We start from the raw sequence: 14,556 nt of genomic DNA, 5'->3' as shown, positions 1-14,556 counted from the left end.
TAAAAAGTCATAACTCAGAACCATTAAACTGTGAAGGTATCCTGCTCTACGTAATCATGTGTTCCTATGATTGTTCTCTTTGCTATTCTTTCTGTTACAATCTAAGGCAACACATACTAAATTGGTGTAAGCTCTTTGGAGCAGGGACCTTTCTGTATGTTTGTACAGTGCTTAGCACAATAGGGCCATGATCATGATTGTGGCCAGAGTGCTCAGCGCTTTGCAGCACAGAATGCTTAAAGAAGCGTTGCTACAATTTAGACTGCAAACAGAAATGCGAGACACATGGAATTCTGATGCATGTTCACCAGACTCCACAGTATCTACATGAGCTGTCCTAAGACTCAATGTATTTAGTTCCAAAGGATGTTGCAAACAATTGAGGATTCTATCCTCCCCTCAACATACCTGTATACTCTTATTAATTTCAAATATGCACTTAAAAAAACCTGAGCCCATTGAACAGGCTGTCAGTATTTTTAATGCAGAAAAACATACAAGCACATGAACTACTATATAGACCAGTCAAACGCAGCAAATACAGGAATAATTATTCATATTCTGCTCAACTGACATGAAGATTTGAGACTAAGTATAATATACAGCCAATTAATGAGAAAAAATAAGGCCTGACATCACAGTTGTCAAGGCCTCTGGAATGTCACTCTACATTGAACACCTAAGGGTTCTTACCACAATAACATGTGTCACGGTCGATAGCGTGCTGTCTCCTGCCATTAGCGTACGAAGTAATACACCATTAGTGCAAAACGTTAGCAATGTCTTTGGAGAAACCCTAATTAAATAGGTATGAAACAGACAAGTTCAGTTCTTTGCAATGTTATAAATTACATATAATTTAAAATAGGCACACTCTCTTTCATATTCCTATTAAAAATGAATACTACTAAAAAAAAAATATTAACACCTGCTCACTAAGAAATGACTCCTTAACCTAAGGCCAGATTCAGAGTAAAAATCCCTAAGATAAGAACCTTGAGAATATACATATATGCCAACCTGACTGTTTAATTATATGTAAAATCCACAGGATGGCTTAGTTTATAAAAACATGCTCTTGAACTTTCCATCTTATACCACTGAAAATATTTTCAACTGTCAGTGCTTGAAATCAGCTGGGTCACACCAGCCTGGCTTGCAAGCCAGTCTTTTTTAGGCTGCAGCTACACTCAAAAGTTTACAGTGGTGGAGCTGCAGCAATCCAGGTGTGCTACTGTAAGCTCTCCAATGTGACCGCACTAAGCTGATGGGAGCCCGTCTGCTTAACTACTCCAGCCCCGCCGACATAGCACTGTCTAAACAGTGCTTACATCACTCTGAGGGGTGGCTTTTTCACACCGCAGAGTGACATAAGTTATACCGCAGCAAATGCCAGTGTAGACATAGCCCTAGAGGCTTCCATCTTGTTCTCCAGAATCTCAGCTCTCATGTCAGTAGAGCCCAAGCAATTATATTCTGAATATCTTCAAATTTGTACTGTACTCGCATCTCATTTTGGTGCCCCCAATAAGCAAAGCGAGGTGTGTGGGCAGAGCTTGGTAGACTGCCACTACTTTTCCCCCACCAATTCAAGCCCCAACAAATGCCTAACATCCACCTCTAGCAAGGGTTGTGGGTTTTTTTTGCAGACATATAAAGCGTAGCAGCAAAGGGAGACACACAGGAAAATAGCTGGGAATTAATTCAGCCTCTCAAAATAAGAAACCAGCCTAAAGGTATCTTACCTCTCCATCCCTAACCTACCTCTGTTCAGATTAACATCTATGACTGCCTCTCCAGCTTCTCTTCCTTGGGTAGCCCTGTCATATAATGTTTAACAGGACTAAAAAAATAAACTACTTTCCCTCCCAAATGCTCCGTTGTTCTTCTCCTCTTGTCAATTACTGTTGGAAATTCCACTATCCTCCCTGTCTCTCTCCCATTCCCCTCACACATTCAAGCTCCTTCTAGAATCCTGTTAGTTCTTTTAGGAGATATTGCCTAGGAAAACACCTGCTCCTGTCCACCGCTGCCACCAAACCCTACATAAACTAAGTATTCCTCTCCTCAGCTACTGCAACCTCCTCTTCTCTGGCCTGCCAGACAGACACTCATCTTGCCCCGGCCCGCTTCAGATTGTCAAAACGCTACTGCAAGTAAATCATCCATTTTACTGGACACTTTCATAATCTTTAGCCCCTCTTCAAAACCCTTCACCAGCTTCCTGTGACTTTCTCCATCAAATGTACGCCTCTGTATTCACCTTTAAGGCCACCTAGCTCCTTCATTCCTCTGCTTTTGTCACCTTCTGCACTCACCTTAGCACCTCCACTCCACTGAAGCTGCATAATTAGCCAAGACTTTAGTGTCCTCCTCCTACTTGTCCCCACACCACCTTCTGAATGGCATCATATGCCTGGAAACCCCCAACCCCTCCATCCTCAGTTCACCATGCATCCAACCACTCTTTTCCCCCCACTTTAAAAAACACAGGTCTCCCAACAGTCTGATAAACCTCCTGCTGGAAAGGGTTAGCTAATGAACAAATTAAAATAAAAAACAAACAAAACATTTAAAAAAAAAACAGGCAAGGGCTCAACTAATTTTTGTTTCTTCCTATTTTCTACACTTTTAAACACTATTTAGCATGTATTACGTTAAATTGTTTAGGACAAGGCCCTGTCTTACTAGCATGTCTTCAGAGCTCCTAAGACTTTTAGAACTATACAAATAATGAATACAAATAAACTTTTTTATTTTCACTGAAATGGATTGGGATTTTGTGCTTGAGGAAAAACTTAAATCCACATTTCCTCAAATTATCTATTTCCAGATCAAACTAAGGCTAAAGTTTTGTGTCAGCAGAGATTTTTATTCCCCTACCCAGAAGTCTATACAAGCAAAATTCTGTTTTTTGCACTTTCATAGACATCTGATGAGATGGAACTTCATATATTATACTTCACACAATGTAGCCAACTATCTGTCTTTCTTTGATCATTTATTATGCTGCATCACAGATAAGCATGTTATTTAAATGACATGAGATGAACAATACCTGCCCTGAGGAACTTAAAATCTAATTTTTCTTCAAAGAGTTAGATACGTTCATACAACTTGGGGTTTTTTTTGTTTAATATAATTAAGTAATATTATTTATACCTGCTTTCTAATCGGATCTGATAGCCAATTGTCTGGCCAATCTTTTCTCTTCTTTCTGCGGCAACCCTTTCAGCCACAGCAATAGCTGCCAAACGTCTTGGCTGAGTGCAAAATATGCGACATGGAATTCCATTTTTGTAACAGTCATCAAGAAGGAATTGAGGAATCTAGAAGAAAGTGGGTTTGTTTTTTAGTTTGATAGCATTGCAACTTTCCTACCTTAGCAAACAAAATATATAACTGAGCAGCACCACTGAATAAAGCAGTTTGCATTGACTCATTTTATAAAGAAGAGAGGGAGATTCAGTTTGTAATAGCTCATTATTCATTTTAGGGTATTTTGGGTGTTTAATGCTGGTACTCAGCAGGAAAGAGGCAAATCACCATAAATCACTACAGAAATAGACAAGTGGTGCGAGGTTTATAAGCTCATAGCTGTCTGCTCTCTCCCTCTCTGTTGTTTATTATTGAGAGGAAAGGACAAAGCTTCTTATCCTAGATGCCAACCCGCATCACTGCAAGGCTTTGGGTGCTGAAGTGTTTGATCTCTCTTTTCTCTCCTCCTACCTACTAGCCTTACTTAGGCTCTGCTGAGACTGCTCCTCCTGCTGTTGCCAAATGAGAAATCCCTCTTGGATTCATAGCAGAGGGCAGAGCTGGCTCCTGATGCAGGAAGAAGGCATCCAAAGCCAAAAAGAATTTTTTCTAGGAGTATTTAATAGACCCATAATGGGCTATTACTGACAAAGTCAGGGAAACAGAACAGGCACCTTTCAATTTGATTTTAAGTAGATCAAGTTATTTTGGGCTCTAGCCTGTTTGAGAGAGAATTTGAAACATTTCAGATGCTGTTTTCTCAAGTTCCTGACCCAAAACAGTGATTACATAAACTATACTCACTTGAGATCAGGAGCATTGGTACACAGGATGATCTAACAAAATTTTAATGATGTCAAACTTCTAACCAAATATATAAAAGAACATTACAATTCTCTTAAAAGAGAAATAGCAACACTGCAATTTTGCCATGACAACTTTTAGGAAAAGTCTCATGTACTCATGGTAGAGTTTAAGAGAACTCTACAGTCATTATTCATTATTTAGAATCAAAATAAATACCAAAATCAGAAAACAAATATTTACTGAACACATCTGCCCTTTCTACATCATGGCTGACAATTTTACCGTCCTCATCTAGTATTCAATTTATGCAACTGTCAGGTTCTGTTTGTTTCTAATATATTTAAATAATTATTTCTTATTGTCCTTAACCCTACTGGCCACAGATTTTTCACTGATCCCTTTCTTACCACTTGTCTGCATTTCCTAACTGTAATTTGCAGTCATTTCTATCAACTTTTCTGTATGTGTGCATATGTCAACTATTTCTTAATTGCCACTTTCACTTCCTCTCTAAATCAGGATGGGTTGAGCCATAAAGTAAAAAAAAATAAAACCAAGAATTGTTGACTCTTCTGGGATAAATCCTGCTCCCTTAACCTTGCATTGGAATTTCCCATGTGCATAAAGTAAGCAGGATTTGGCCCTGTGTTCTTAGGTCATTTCATTGTGTTAAAAACACAGCACATAATGCAGGGGCCATAGACTACAATACAAAAAGTGTAGGGCTGGAACGTGCCTGGAGAGGTCCAGCCCCCGCCCCCCACGTTAAAGTATACTTTAGACCATCTTTGACAGCTGTTTGTCTAACCTGTTCTTAAAAATCTCCATTGACAAGGATTCCACAGCCTCCCTTGAAAGCCTATTCCAGACCTTAACTATCCTTACACTTATGAAGTTTTTCCTAATATCTAACCTAAATCTCCCTTGCTGCAGAGTAAGCCTATTACTTCTTGTCCTACCTTCACTAGACCTGGATAACACTTGATCACCATTCTCTTTATAACAGCCCTTAATATATCTAAAGACTTAACGTGCTCAGATTTTTTAAAACCTTTCCTCATAGGTCAGGTTTTCTAACCCTTTTGTCATTTTGTTGCCCTCCCCCCATCCTCCCGCCCCCGTGGACACTCAACTAGTATGTCTACACCTTTCCTAAAATGTGGTGCCCAAACCTGGAAATAGTACTTCAGCTGAGGCCCACCCAAGCCGAGTAGAATGGAACAATTACCTCCCATGTCTGACAGTCCTGTTAATGCACCCCAAAATGATACGAACCTTTTTTCACAACTGCATTGCATTGCTGACTCGTTCGATTTTGTGATCCCTGCCCATATCCTTTTCAGCAGTACTAACACCTAGCCAGTTATTCCCCATTTTGTAGTTGTGCATTTCATTTTTTCCTTCCTAAGTGAAGTACTTCACTCGTCTTCACTGAATTTCATCTTGTCCATTTCAGACCAATTTTCTAATCTGTAAAGGTCATTTTGAATTCTAATCCCATTTTCCAAAGGGCTAACAACCAGTCCCAGGTTGGTGTCATCCACAAATTTTATAAGCATACTCTCCACTCTATTGAATAGTACTAGGGCTGTTGATTAATCGCAGTTAACTCACACGATTAACTCAAAAAAATTAATCACGATTAATCGCACTATTAAACAATAGAATACCAATTGAAATTTATTAAATATTTTGGATTTTTTCTACATTTTCAAATATATTGATTTCTATTACAACACAGAATACAAAGTGTACAGTGCTCACTTTATATTATTATTTTTAATTACAAATATTTGAACTATAAAAATTATAAAAGAAATGGTATTTTTCAATTCACCTCATACAAGTACTGTAGTGCAATCTCTTTACAGTGAAAGTATAACTTACAAATGTAGGGGTTTTTTTGTTACGTAACTGCACTCAAAAACAAAACAATGGAAAACTTTAGACCCTACAAGTCCACTTAGTCCTACTTTTTGTTCAGCCAATCATTAAGACAAACAAGTTTGTTTACATTTATGGGAGATACTGCTGCCTGCTCATTTACATCACCACCTGACAGTAAGAACAGGCATCCGCATGGCACTTTTGTAGCCGGTGTTGCAAGGTATTTACGTGCCAGATATGCTAACCATTCATATGCCCCTTCATGCTTCGGCCACCATTCCAGAGGGCATGCTTCCATGCTGATGATGCTTGTTAAAAAAATAATGTGTTCATTCAATTTGTGACTGAACTCCTTGGGGGAGAATTGTATGTCTCCTGTTCTGTTTTACCCGCATTCTGCCATATATTTCATGTTATTGCAGTCTCGGATGATGACTCAGCACATGTTGTTCATTCTGAGAACACTTTCACAGCAGATTTGACAAAACACAAAAAAGGTACTAATGTGAGATTTCTAAAAATAGCTACAGCACTCGAGCCAAGGTTTAAGAATTGGAAGTGCCTTCCTAAATCTGAGAGGAACGAGTTGTGGAGCATGCTTTCAGAAGTCTTAAAAGAGCAACACTCAGATGCGGAAACCACAGAACCCGAACTATCAAAAAAGCAAATCAATCAACTTTCTGCTGGTGGCATCTGACTCAGATGATGAAAATGAACATGCGTTGGTCTGCTCTGGATTGTTATCAAGCAGAATCCATCATCAGGGTGGTTGAAGCATGAAGGGACATACGAATGTTTAGCACATCTGGCATGTAAATATCTTGCAACGCTAGCTACAACCATGCCATGCGAATGCCTGTTCTCACTTTCAGGGGAAATTGTCAACAAGAAGCGGGCAGTATTATCTCCTGCAAATTGCAGCCAAACTTTTTTGTCTGAGCAATTGGTTGAAGTAGGACTGAGTGGATTTGTAGGCTCTAAAGTTTTACATTGTTTTATTTTTGAACGCAGTTACTTTTTCCACATAATTCTACATTTGTAAGTTCAACTTTCATGATAAAGAGATTGCACTACAGTACTTCTATTAGGTTAAGTGAAAAATACTCTCTCTTTTGTTTTTTACAGTGCAAATATTTGTAATCAAAAATAAATATAAAGTGAGCACTGTATACGTATTCTGTGTTGAATACATAATTGATTTCTGTAATTGAAATCAATACATTTGAAAATGTAGAAAACATCCAAAAATATTCAAATAAATGGAATTCTATTATTGTTTAATCGTGCAATGAATCGCGATTAATTTTTTAAATCGCCTGACAGCCCTAAATAGTACCAAACTCTTGCGGGACCCCACTAGATATGTCCTCCCTGTCTGACAGCAAACCACTGATAACCACTCTGTCCTATATGAGAACATTATATAGGACTGTATCAAAAGCCTCACCAAAAAAAGATATATCATGTCTAGAGCTTCCCCCATTCACTAGTCCAGTAACCAGCAGCTGACCTTCAGTTTGTGTCTCCACCATGACAATTTGCATTTTTGTTAATTTACAACTAAGGGCCCAAAGTATTTTGTAGTAAGAGTGTGTCCTTAGGCCTTGATTCTGCAAGTTGATCCAGATGGACACACTGAAGTCAATGGAGCGCCATACAAAGGCAGGAGTTCACTCATGTGGATCAGCTTGCATGATTGAGGTCTTTGAATAACAGGACTGGTGATTTTGTCCTAAATGCTCTTCAAAACTTCTGATAACTTTAAAATTTTCTATTTCTCAGACTAGGCTATTTGGTTAGTAATTTACCCTGTTTTTGTATTGTCTTCAGCTTTATTACAATGGGTTTCAGTCTGATCTACTCAGGAAAGTTTATTAGGATGTAAGGAGAAAAAAATGAAATAAAACAAAACATTTTAAAATGCATTTTACATTGTCTGAAAAAGTCAGTAACTATATTGTTATTAGAAAGATGTGAGAAGCACAGAAGCATAGCTATTTAATATGAGCACCTGATTTCTGTCAAATATTTCAGTTGCAGAAAGAGACAGAAAGTGTGATTTATTTTAACGGAGAATCTTTCCACTAACAGGCCAAAGAAAAGCTAACAGAGTAATATGAAGAGATCCCATTTAAATAAATAATGTTTTAGGATTTCATATTGACACACAGATAAAACACATATGGTTAGTCCAACAGTACAAAGAACTAATTCTGTCCTTTCAATTTCATTAAGCAAAAAGACATACCTGAGTAGTTTTTCCAGATCCAGTTTCTCCCACAATCAGAACAACTTTATTTTCTTTAATAATTCTGACAATTTCTTCATGTTTTTCAAAAACTGGTAGAGATTGCCTGAAGGAATCAAATTCAGATTCCCCCCTTTTCACAGGAATCTGAGGGATGCCATTGTTAAGTCGCCCACTTGTCTTACTCATTTCTCTGTTCTCTAAGAAAAGACAGAATTAATGACATGGCACCAAAGGTGTCCTCCAAAACGCAAGAATTCAATGCAAAACTGAACATTGACTTCATTTTAGAAACCTCTATTTTAACAAAATACCACGTTTCCATGTTAGTGCAGTAAGATATTTAAAGTGACAAATGAACACATTCTAGAACACTGGTGGAAGACATTCTGTTGTTTAACAAAAGGTATTTCTGAAAGAATAAAAAGATTAACCTTCCCAATAACTCACTGCCAAAGTCGGGAAAGGCTACAAGTGCTGTGAAAACATCAGACTCAGCCCTATAGGGAAAGGGAACAATCCCTTATATTTAAAAGCAACGCATCTAGGCATCTAAGGAGAGGTGGCAACTGACTTAAAGAAGCTGACCTGTGAGGCTACCATGCTGGCCTTAAGTCTCTCCTGCAGACCCATTTCTTCCACAGTTCCTAGAGAAGTTATCATATATTAAAATAATAAATGACTAACGATTTTTTAAACTACTCCACCATGATGCATACATGCCTTCTATGAGTTAATGTATAATCATATTGTAACCCATGTGCTTCTTCTCCCACTCCTTTCCTAATGATTGTTGGCCACATTCATTGTATCCATGTTTAAATTACCCTCCAATCCTGCAGACAGGGTATGTCTACAGAACAGTTATAAACCTGCAGCTAACCCTGGCCAGCTGACTCAGGCTCATGGTGTTAGGGCTGCAGCACTGCTTAACTGCAGTGTAGACTTCCAGGTTTGGGCTGCAGCCCAGACTCTAGGACCCTGAGAGGATCCCAGAGCTCAGGCTGCAGTCCCAGCTGGGAATCTATACTGCAGTTAAGGACCCCAGCAAGCCCAAGTCAGCAGGCATGTACCTGCTGTGGGGTCTAATTGCAGTGTAAACATACCCTTAGACATGTGTCTAATTTGGAATAAGGTAAACTGATTTTGCTAAGTCTATACTTCTAGATACACGGTATACATACCAACATATTTAACACTAGCACATATCATAAACATGCAAGAATCCTAAAAATCTTTAGCATAAGAGGCTATTCTGCAAGAGTCTAATGTTAAACTACCTAAAAACCAAACTATTTATGTTCATCACTATTGAATAAACTAAAAATAAATTCTAAAATAAATTGTACGTAGGTTTTTATGCTTCTTGCAAAACATCAATTCAAGCAGTTTTAGTATAAGCTTACTGAGAATGTCAAATCTAACTATCAAGAAACACCTTCACACCATGAAAAAGTCAGAAGATGCAATTCAGTACAAACTTGAGTCCTTTATTGCTACTTCTTCTTGACACAGGCTAACAGACTGAGCTGGACAGGAGCAAATAATTGGCTAAGCAGGCTGGATAGGTAAATAGACTTACTGTTTGTACACTACTATACCAAATCCTACACACCCTTCTTCAAAAAGCACTGCCACACGGGTATTAAACAATGGCTCCCAACCACACAAAATTCTAGTCTTGTTAACCTTAAAATACAACCTCAAGAAAAAGAGATGTGTAGCAGTATTTAGAACCATCATAAAATATGTAATGTCAAATGAAGTAGAGTTTTCTGTGCACTAGATCAAACCTCCTATACAAAAATACAATTAAGCCCTCATACCTGAATACCTGTTCAAGTAATACTCCTGTTAAAAGGTCAGTGTTCTAGCATACGATAATTTATCAAATGTATATTTGAACTAGTTCTCTCATTTAGTGGAGATTTAAGAAGTCTGAATTGTAAACTCTTTAGGTTACGGACCGTGTCTAGAGCCGGAATACAATTAATATAATACAAATATAAGCTTCCTTCTTATTTTAATAGGAAGAAGTCAATAGTATAGCATGGAATGAGAAAATGAAAAGCATGTTATTGTCTAACAGTATGAATTCACAAACTCTTATCAGATTATACTGCACATACCAGCTTCAACAGCAAACACATTTCCTCGTTCTGTTTTTGGTAGAAGTTCAGTGCGTTCTTTATTGGTCACAGGAAATCTCTGAATTAGGCTCCTAATAGCATGTTTTGTATTGGGGGTCAAACTACAGGCCATTACTGTATGAGCCAATTCTGATCCATCTTTCTTCTTTATGGTTAAATATCTGTTTGCTCCTTTTCTGAAAAAAAAAAAGAAAAAAAAAAAAAAAGAAAAATTTTTCATTTCGCTAGGTAGTAACTATTTTACCTATACATACAAATCTTTTGACAATTAACTCCTAAATTATATTAAGGTGACCTACAAAAAAAGTCTAATAATATACTAAATACCACAAAAAAACCCACAGAATAAGAGAAGCGTCCAGCACACTATTAACTTAAGAGATCCAACAGAATGCCTAAGCAAAAAGTCAACCTGGTTTTATGATTCTGACTCAAAGACCTGCTATTATGTCAGCGATCATAATCAGGCTTTTGAACCTTGACAGTACCCCTTCAGAAGTTATCTCAAGAATCAAAGAAGAAAAAGACTGAGTTTGAGCAAAACATTTCTTAGGATGCTTCCCCAACTGATCTATCAGCAAGTCCAGATTTTTATGTCCCTTATATAGACTGTGCTCTGTTTCCTCTTCTGCTGTGTGACCCTACAACTTTTGGGCCTTGATCATCTTCTGTTTATCTCAGCATGAAAGGGGCCCTCTGTATAAAGATCTCCCCTTTTCGACTTAGAAGGTTGAAATGCAGTGCGACTTGGGGAGTAAACCCATCCCTGCAGTACCATCCAACCCCTTTCCTCCATTACTCGTAAAGATGTTCTCACAAATGTCTAGGAGTAAGGGAGATGCTGCTCTCGATGATATTGTCCCTTACCAAGCTCCCAGATTCCATGCAGAATCTTGGTCAGGAGGCAATACAGTTCAGAGCAGAATGACTCCTGGCACTGTGTGGAAAGAGAGTCCTTTCTTTGTCAATTTCACAGATCCATAAGGTACAGAGGGGACAAGGCTTCCCAAACGGTATAGGCCCCAAATTCCTTCAACCAGAGAAATAGTGCTCAAAGAACCCTGCAAGGAACCTCAATATCTCTTCCCTACTAGACCCTCCTGAATGATCTGGCCCTCAGTCAAACTACAAGAAATATTGGAAATGTATATATTGCCTTTTAAAGAGATATATGGACTTTCATTTTTAGTAATTAACACAACTAATCTCACATTAACTTACCCTTTACTTTTAGAAATCAGACCAAGAGACTGACTCAGTCGGTGAATAAATGCTCTTTCAGTACTAGTCAAAGAAGAAGGAAATTCCATTTCTAGAAAAAAATTTAAAAAATTAGAAGATATAACACAACATAATCAGCATGTTACTTCTTCCCTATTTCAAATAAAATGAGAAATATTTGCTTATTTCCATGCCAAAACAAGCAATCTCACCAAAAACTAGCGAGCAGAGATCTTTAACCTCCAAACAAATTAGTCTCATTTATCTTCTCCCAAGAGAGGAGGCAAACCTGTACTTCTCACTAGCAAAGCAGAACTATCTTTCCCCTAACATATATAAAACCGTTGCCACTACCTACTGTAGTTCCTAGCTTTTTCAGGCAACTGCAGTAATTTGCCAGGCCCAGTGTCAGATCTCAGGGGTACAAGTGCCAGGGAATCATGTCCCCCATTCACCCTTGAATATTTTGGCCAATATGGCACTTGGGCAATTAGAGGACTGGGGTGCTATAGGAGCTCATTATGTTGGGCTACAGCTCACAACTAATAGGGATACAAGATGCACTAAGCCTCCATGGAACCTCAAAACAGAATAGGGCGGCAAACACACATGAAGTACCAGCACTCAAGATATGTTCTAGCCATGAATATTATAGCTCAGACATGACATGCTGCCAGCCCCATCACCCTAAATTCATCTCAACAGGGATTCCTGTCAATGCTGGAATGATTCTACCTGCTTCCCAAACCAAGATCCCCATGGTGCCCTCAGAGAGCTTCTGCCACCAGAATGGGGCAACAGTATAACATCCCCCCTCCCCATGTCCTGTCCTGTCTTCCCCCCCTCAGATCACCCCCCAACCCAATCCAAGCCCTCCCCCACACCTCTTGCCTAGGTCACACACACACCCAACCCAACCCCTGCGCTCCCCCACCACACCCCCCTGCCCAGGTCACCACCCCCCAACCCAAGCCCTGCCTCCCCGCAACCCCTCCCCACACTCCCTGTCCAGGTCCCCCCACTCCCTGTCGAGATCACCCCCCGCCCCAGACAGACAGATCTCTCTGCTCACCCAGAAGCCCCCTCGGCCCCCAGCCCCCCCAGAGCCTCACCCACCGACTCCCTCCCAGGTGCCTCCACGTCATCCCGACCCGCGGTCACCTCTCTGGTCCCCGTAGCGGAACCGCTCCAGGGCGATGTTCACCGCGATCTTCACCTCCTCGTCGATGCGGATGTCCTTCAGCCCCCTGGCCCGGCCGCTGCCCGAGCCGGAGGCGGCGGCCGGGCCCCCGCCAGACAGGGCGCTGCTGGGCGGCCGGGGAGACACACTGCTGGGCCGGGACATGGCCCTGCGAGGACGAGACACTCGCTCCCAGACAGGCCCCGGGGCTGCAGGGCTCCCTCTGGCGGCCGGGGCAGGCTGCGCGCGCGCACCTGCCAGCGGCCAGGGCACCAGGCAGCCGCCGCGCCGGCTGTGTGGGACTCGAAGGAAAAGTGAAAGGGGGTTGGAGGGGGGGAGCTGCGACGCAATGACGTCCCTGCAAGCGGGGGCGGGGCGAAGGGGGCACGCAGGAAATAGGACCAGGCGCCGCGCGGGGCGTATGCGCTAGGGCGCGGCCGTGTCGGTCCAATCACAGCCTTAGGGGCAGCGCGCGGGACGCTAGGCTAAGGCCGCCGTGTGTCTAGGCCCCCGCTGAGCGTGGGGCGCCCACCTCACCTGGCTGCCTCTCTTCCCCAGGCGGTGCCTGTGGGCGGCTCCTCCCCACGTGGGCCAGGCTGAAGCTCTTGCTGCTATTGTCTGCCCCGGTTTCTGAGGCGGGGCGGCCCTAGGTGCCGTTCCGTGCGGATTTGTCCTCCCTGCAAATCGACCCAAAGCTACAATTTCCGAAGGACCCTTCCTCAGATTTAAGGTCCTAAACCCCTAAAGGTCAATGGGATTTACCTTCCTAGGTTGCTCTTCTCCCGTCTCTCCTCACTTCTGTTCTTTCTTTGTTTTAAAAGTTATAGTTTTCACAAAAACCTCCAAAAATAAAGCAATTAAGAACTGAACAGAACAACAAACTCACAAAGAGAAAAAACGGTAAAAACTTTCGTTTAAATAAATCCAGTACATTAATTATTTTAACCCTTCAGAAATGCAACAGCTGGAATTACTCCTAACTTTCTTCAAAATATAGTTGCCAAGCAATGGAAATGCAGACCCTACTTCTAATCCTAACCACTAACTAATATTTGAAACATGGGGTTTCCTTATTTCCAGATAGAAGAGTTTTAAAATAAAGTTTAATATAAGGTAATTAAAAATGCCTTAAGTTACTAAAGTAACACAACAAAATTGGTAAATATATTTTTTTATCAATTTTAAAAATGTTAAATAAGGTGATAACTTGTTTATTTAAATGTTTAACCCTTTGTCATTTTTGTTTGCCTTAAAAAAGACTTGGTCCCTATTACATTGTAAGCACATGAATCTATGGATTAAATTTGGGTTACTAAAAATTTAAAACAAACAAAAAATTTATTACGTTAACTAAAAGTACATCCCACAAACTAAATACACCAAAAAACCACACCACAAAAACACCCCCAAAAATCAGTATTCAGATAGAAAAAACAAAAAAATTGAAGTGCACAAATAAAAAATTGGTCAAATACACCTCAATCTACCATATATAAACAACTAAGTTGGCAATCAGCTAAAAACCACTATCAGTTAATTTAAACTTAGCTACTATGTAAAGGCAACTGTATTATTGCTCTGTATGTCATTTACATAACATTGCTAAACTATTTAACCAACACATGAGTAAAAATCCACAAACAAATGGTAGCAAACAACAACAACACAGTGGTTAAAAAAAATTGCTACACAATAACTACAAATTGGGTAAACAAATCCCTGTTAGCACGAGTCATAATGTGGGTAAGTGACCCTGCATCCTAAGTAAAACAGATGTTATTCAAAACAATCTTGTCCAGTGTCCA

The 14,556-nt window shown here is 40.1% G+C and overlaps 1 protein-coding gene across 3 annotated transcripts in view; it reads right to left on the bottom strand.

The window, feature by feature from the left end:
• Positions 1-12,933, bottom strand: part of YTHDC2 (YTH N6-methyladenosine RNA binding protein C2) — a 329,989-nt gene extending 317,056 nt beyond the window's left edge. For all 3 annotated transcript variants that reach the window (XM_074952973.1, XM_074952971.1, XM_074952972.1), the window contains exons 1-6: positions 12,733-12,933; positions 11,572-11,662; positions 10,330-10,526; positions 8,201-8,400; positions 3,163-3,329; positions 694-796 (exon numbers count right to left, since the gene is read on the bottom strand). In XM_074952973.1, coding sequence (XP_074809074.1) covers positions 694-796; positions 3,163-3,329; positions 8,201-8,400; positions 10,330-10,526; positions 11,572-11,662; positions 12,733-12,916 — 942 coding nt within the window. In that variant the 5' untranslated portion in view covers positions 12,917-12,933. The remainder of the gene's footprint in view (positions 1-693; positions 797-3,162; positions 3,330-8,200; positions 8,401-10,329; positions 10,527-11,571; positions 11,663-12,732) is intronic.
• Between the last annotated feature and the right edge of the window lie 1,623 nt (positions 12,934-14,556).

This window comes from Natator depressus, chromosome 5 (assembly GCF_965152275.1).
Source record: "Natator depressus isolate rNatDep1 chromosome 5, rNatDep2.hap1, whole genome shotgun sequence".
Lineage (NCBI taxonomy): Eukaryota > Metazoa > Chordata > Testudines > Cheloniidae > Natator > Natator depressus.
The sequence above is the reverse complement of the archived record's forward strand: the minus strand, read 5'-3'. Positions and strand labels throughout refer to the sequence as shown.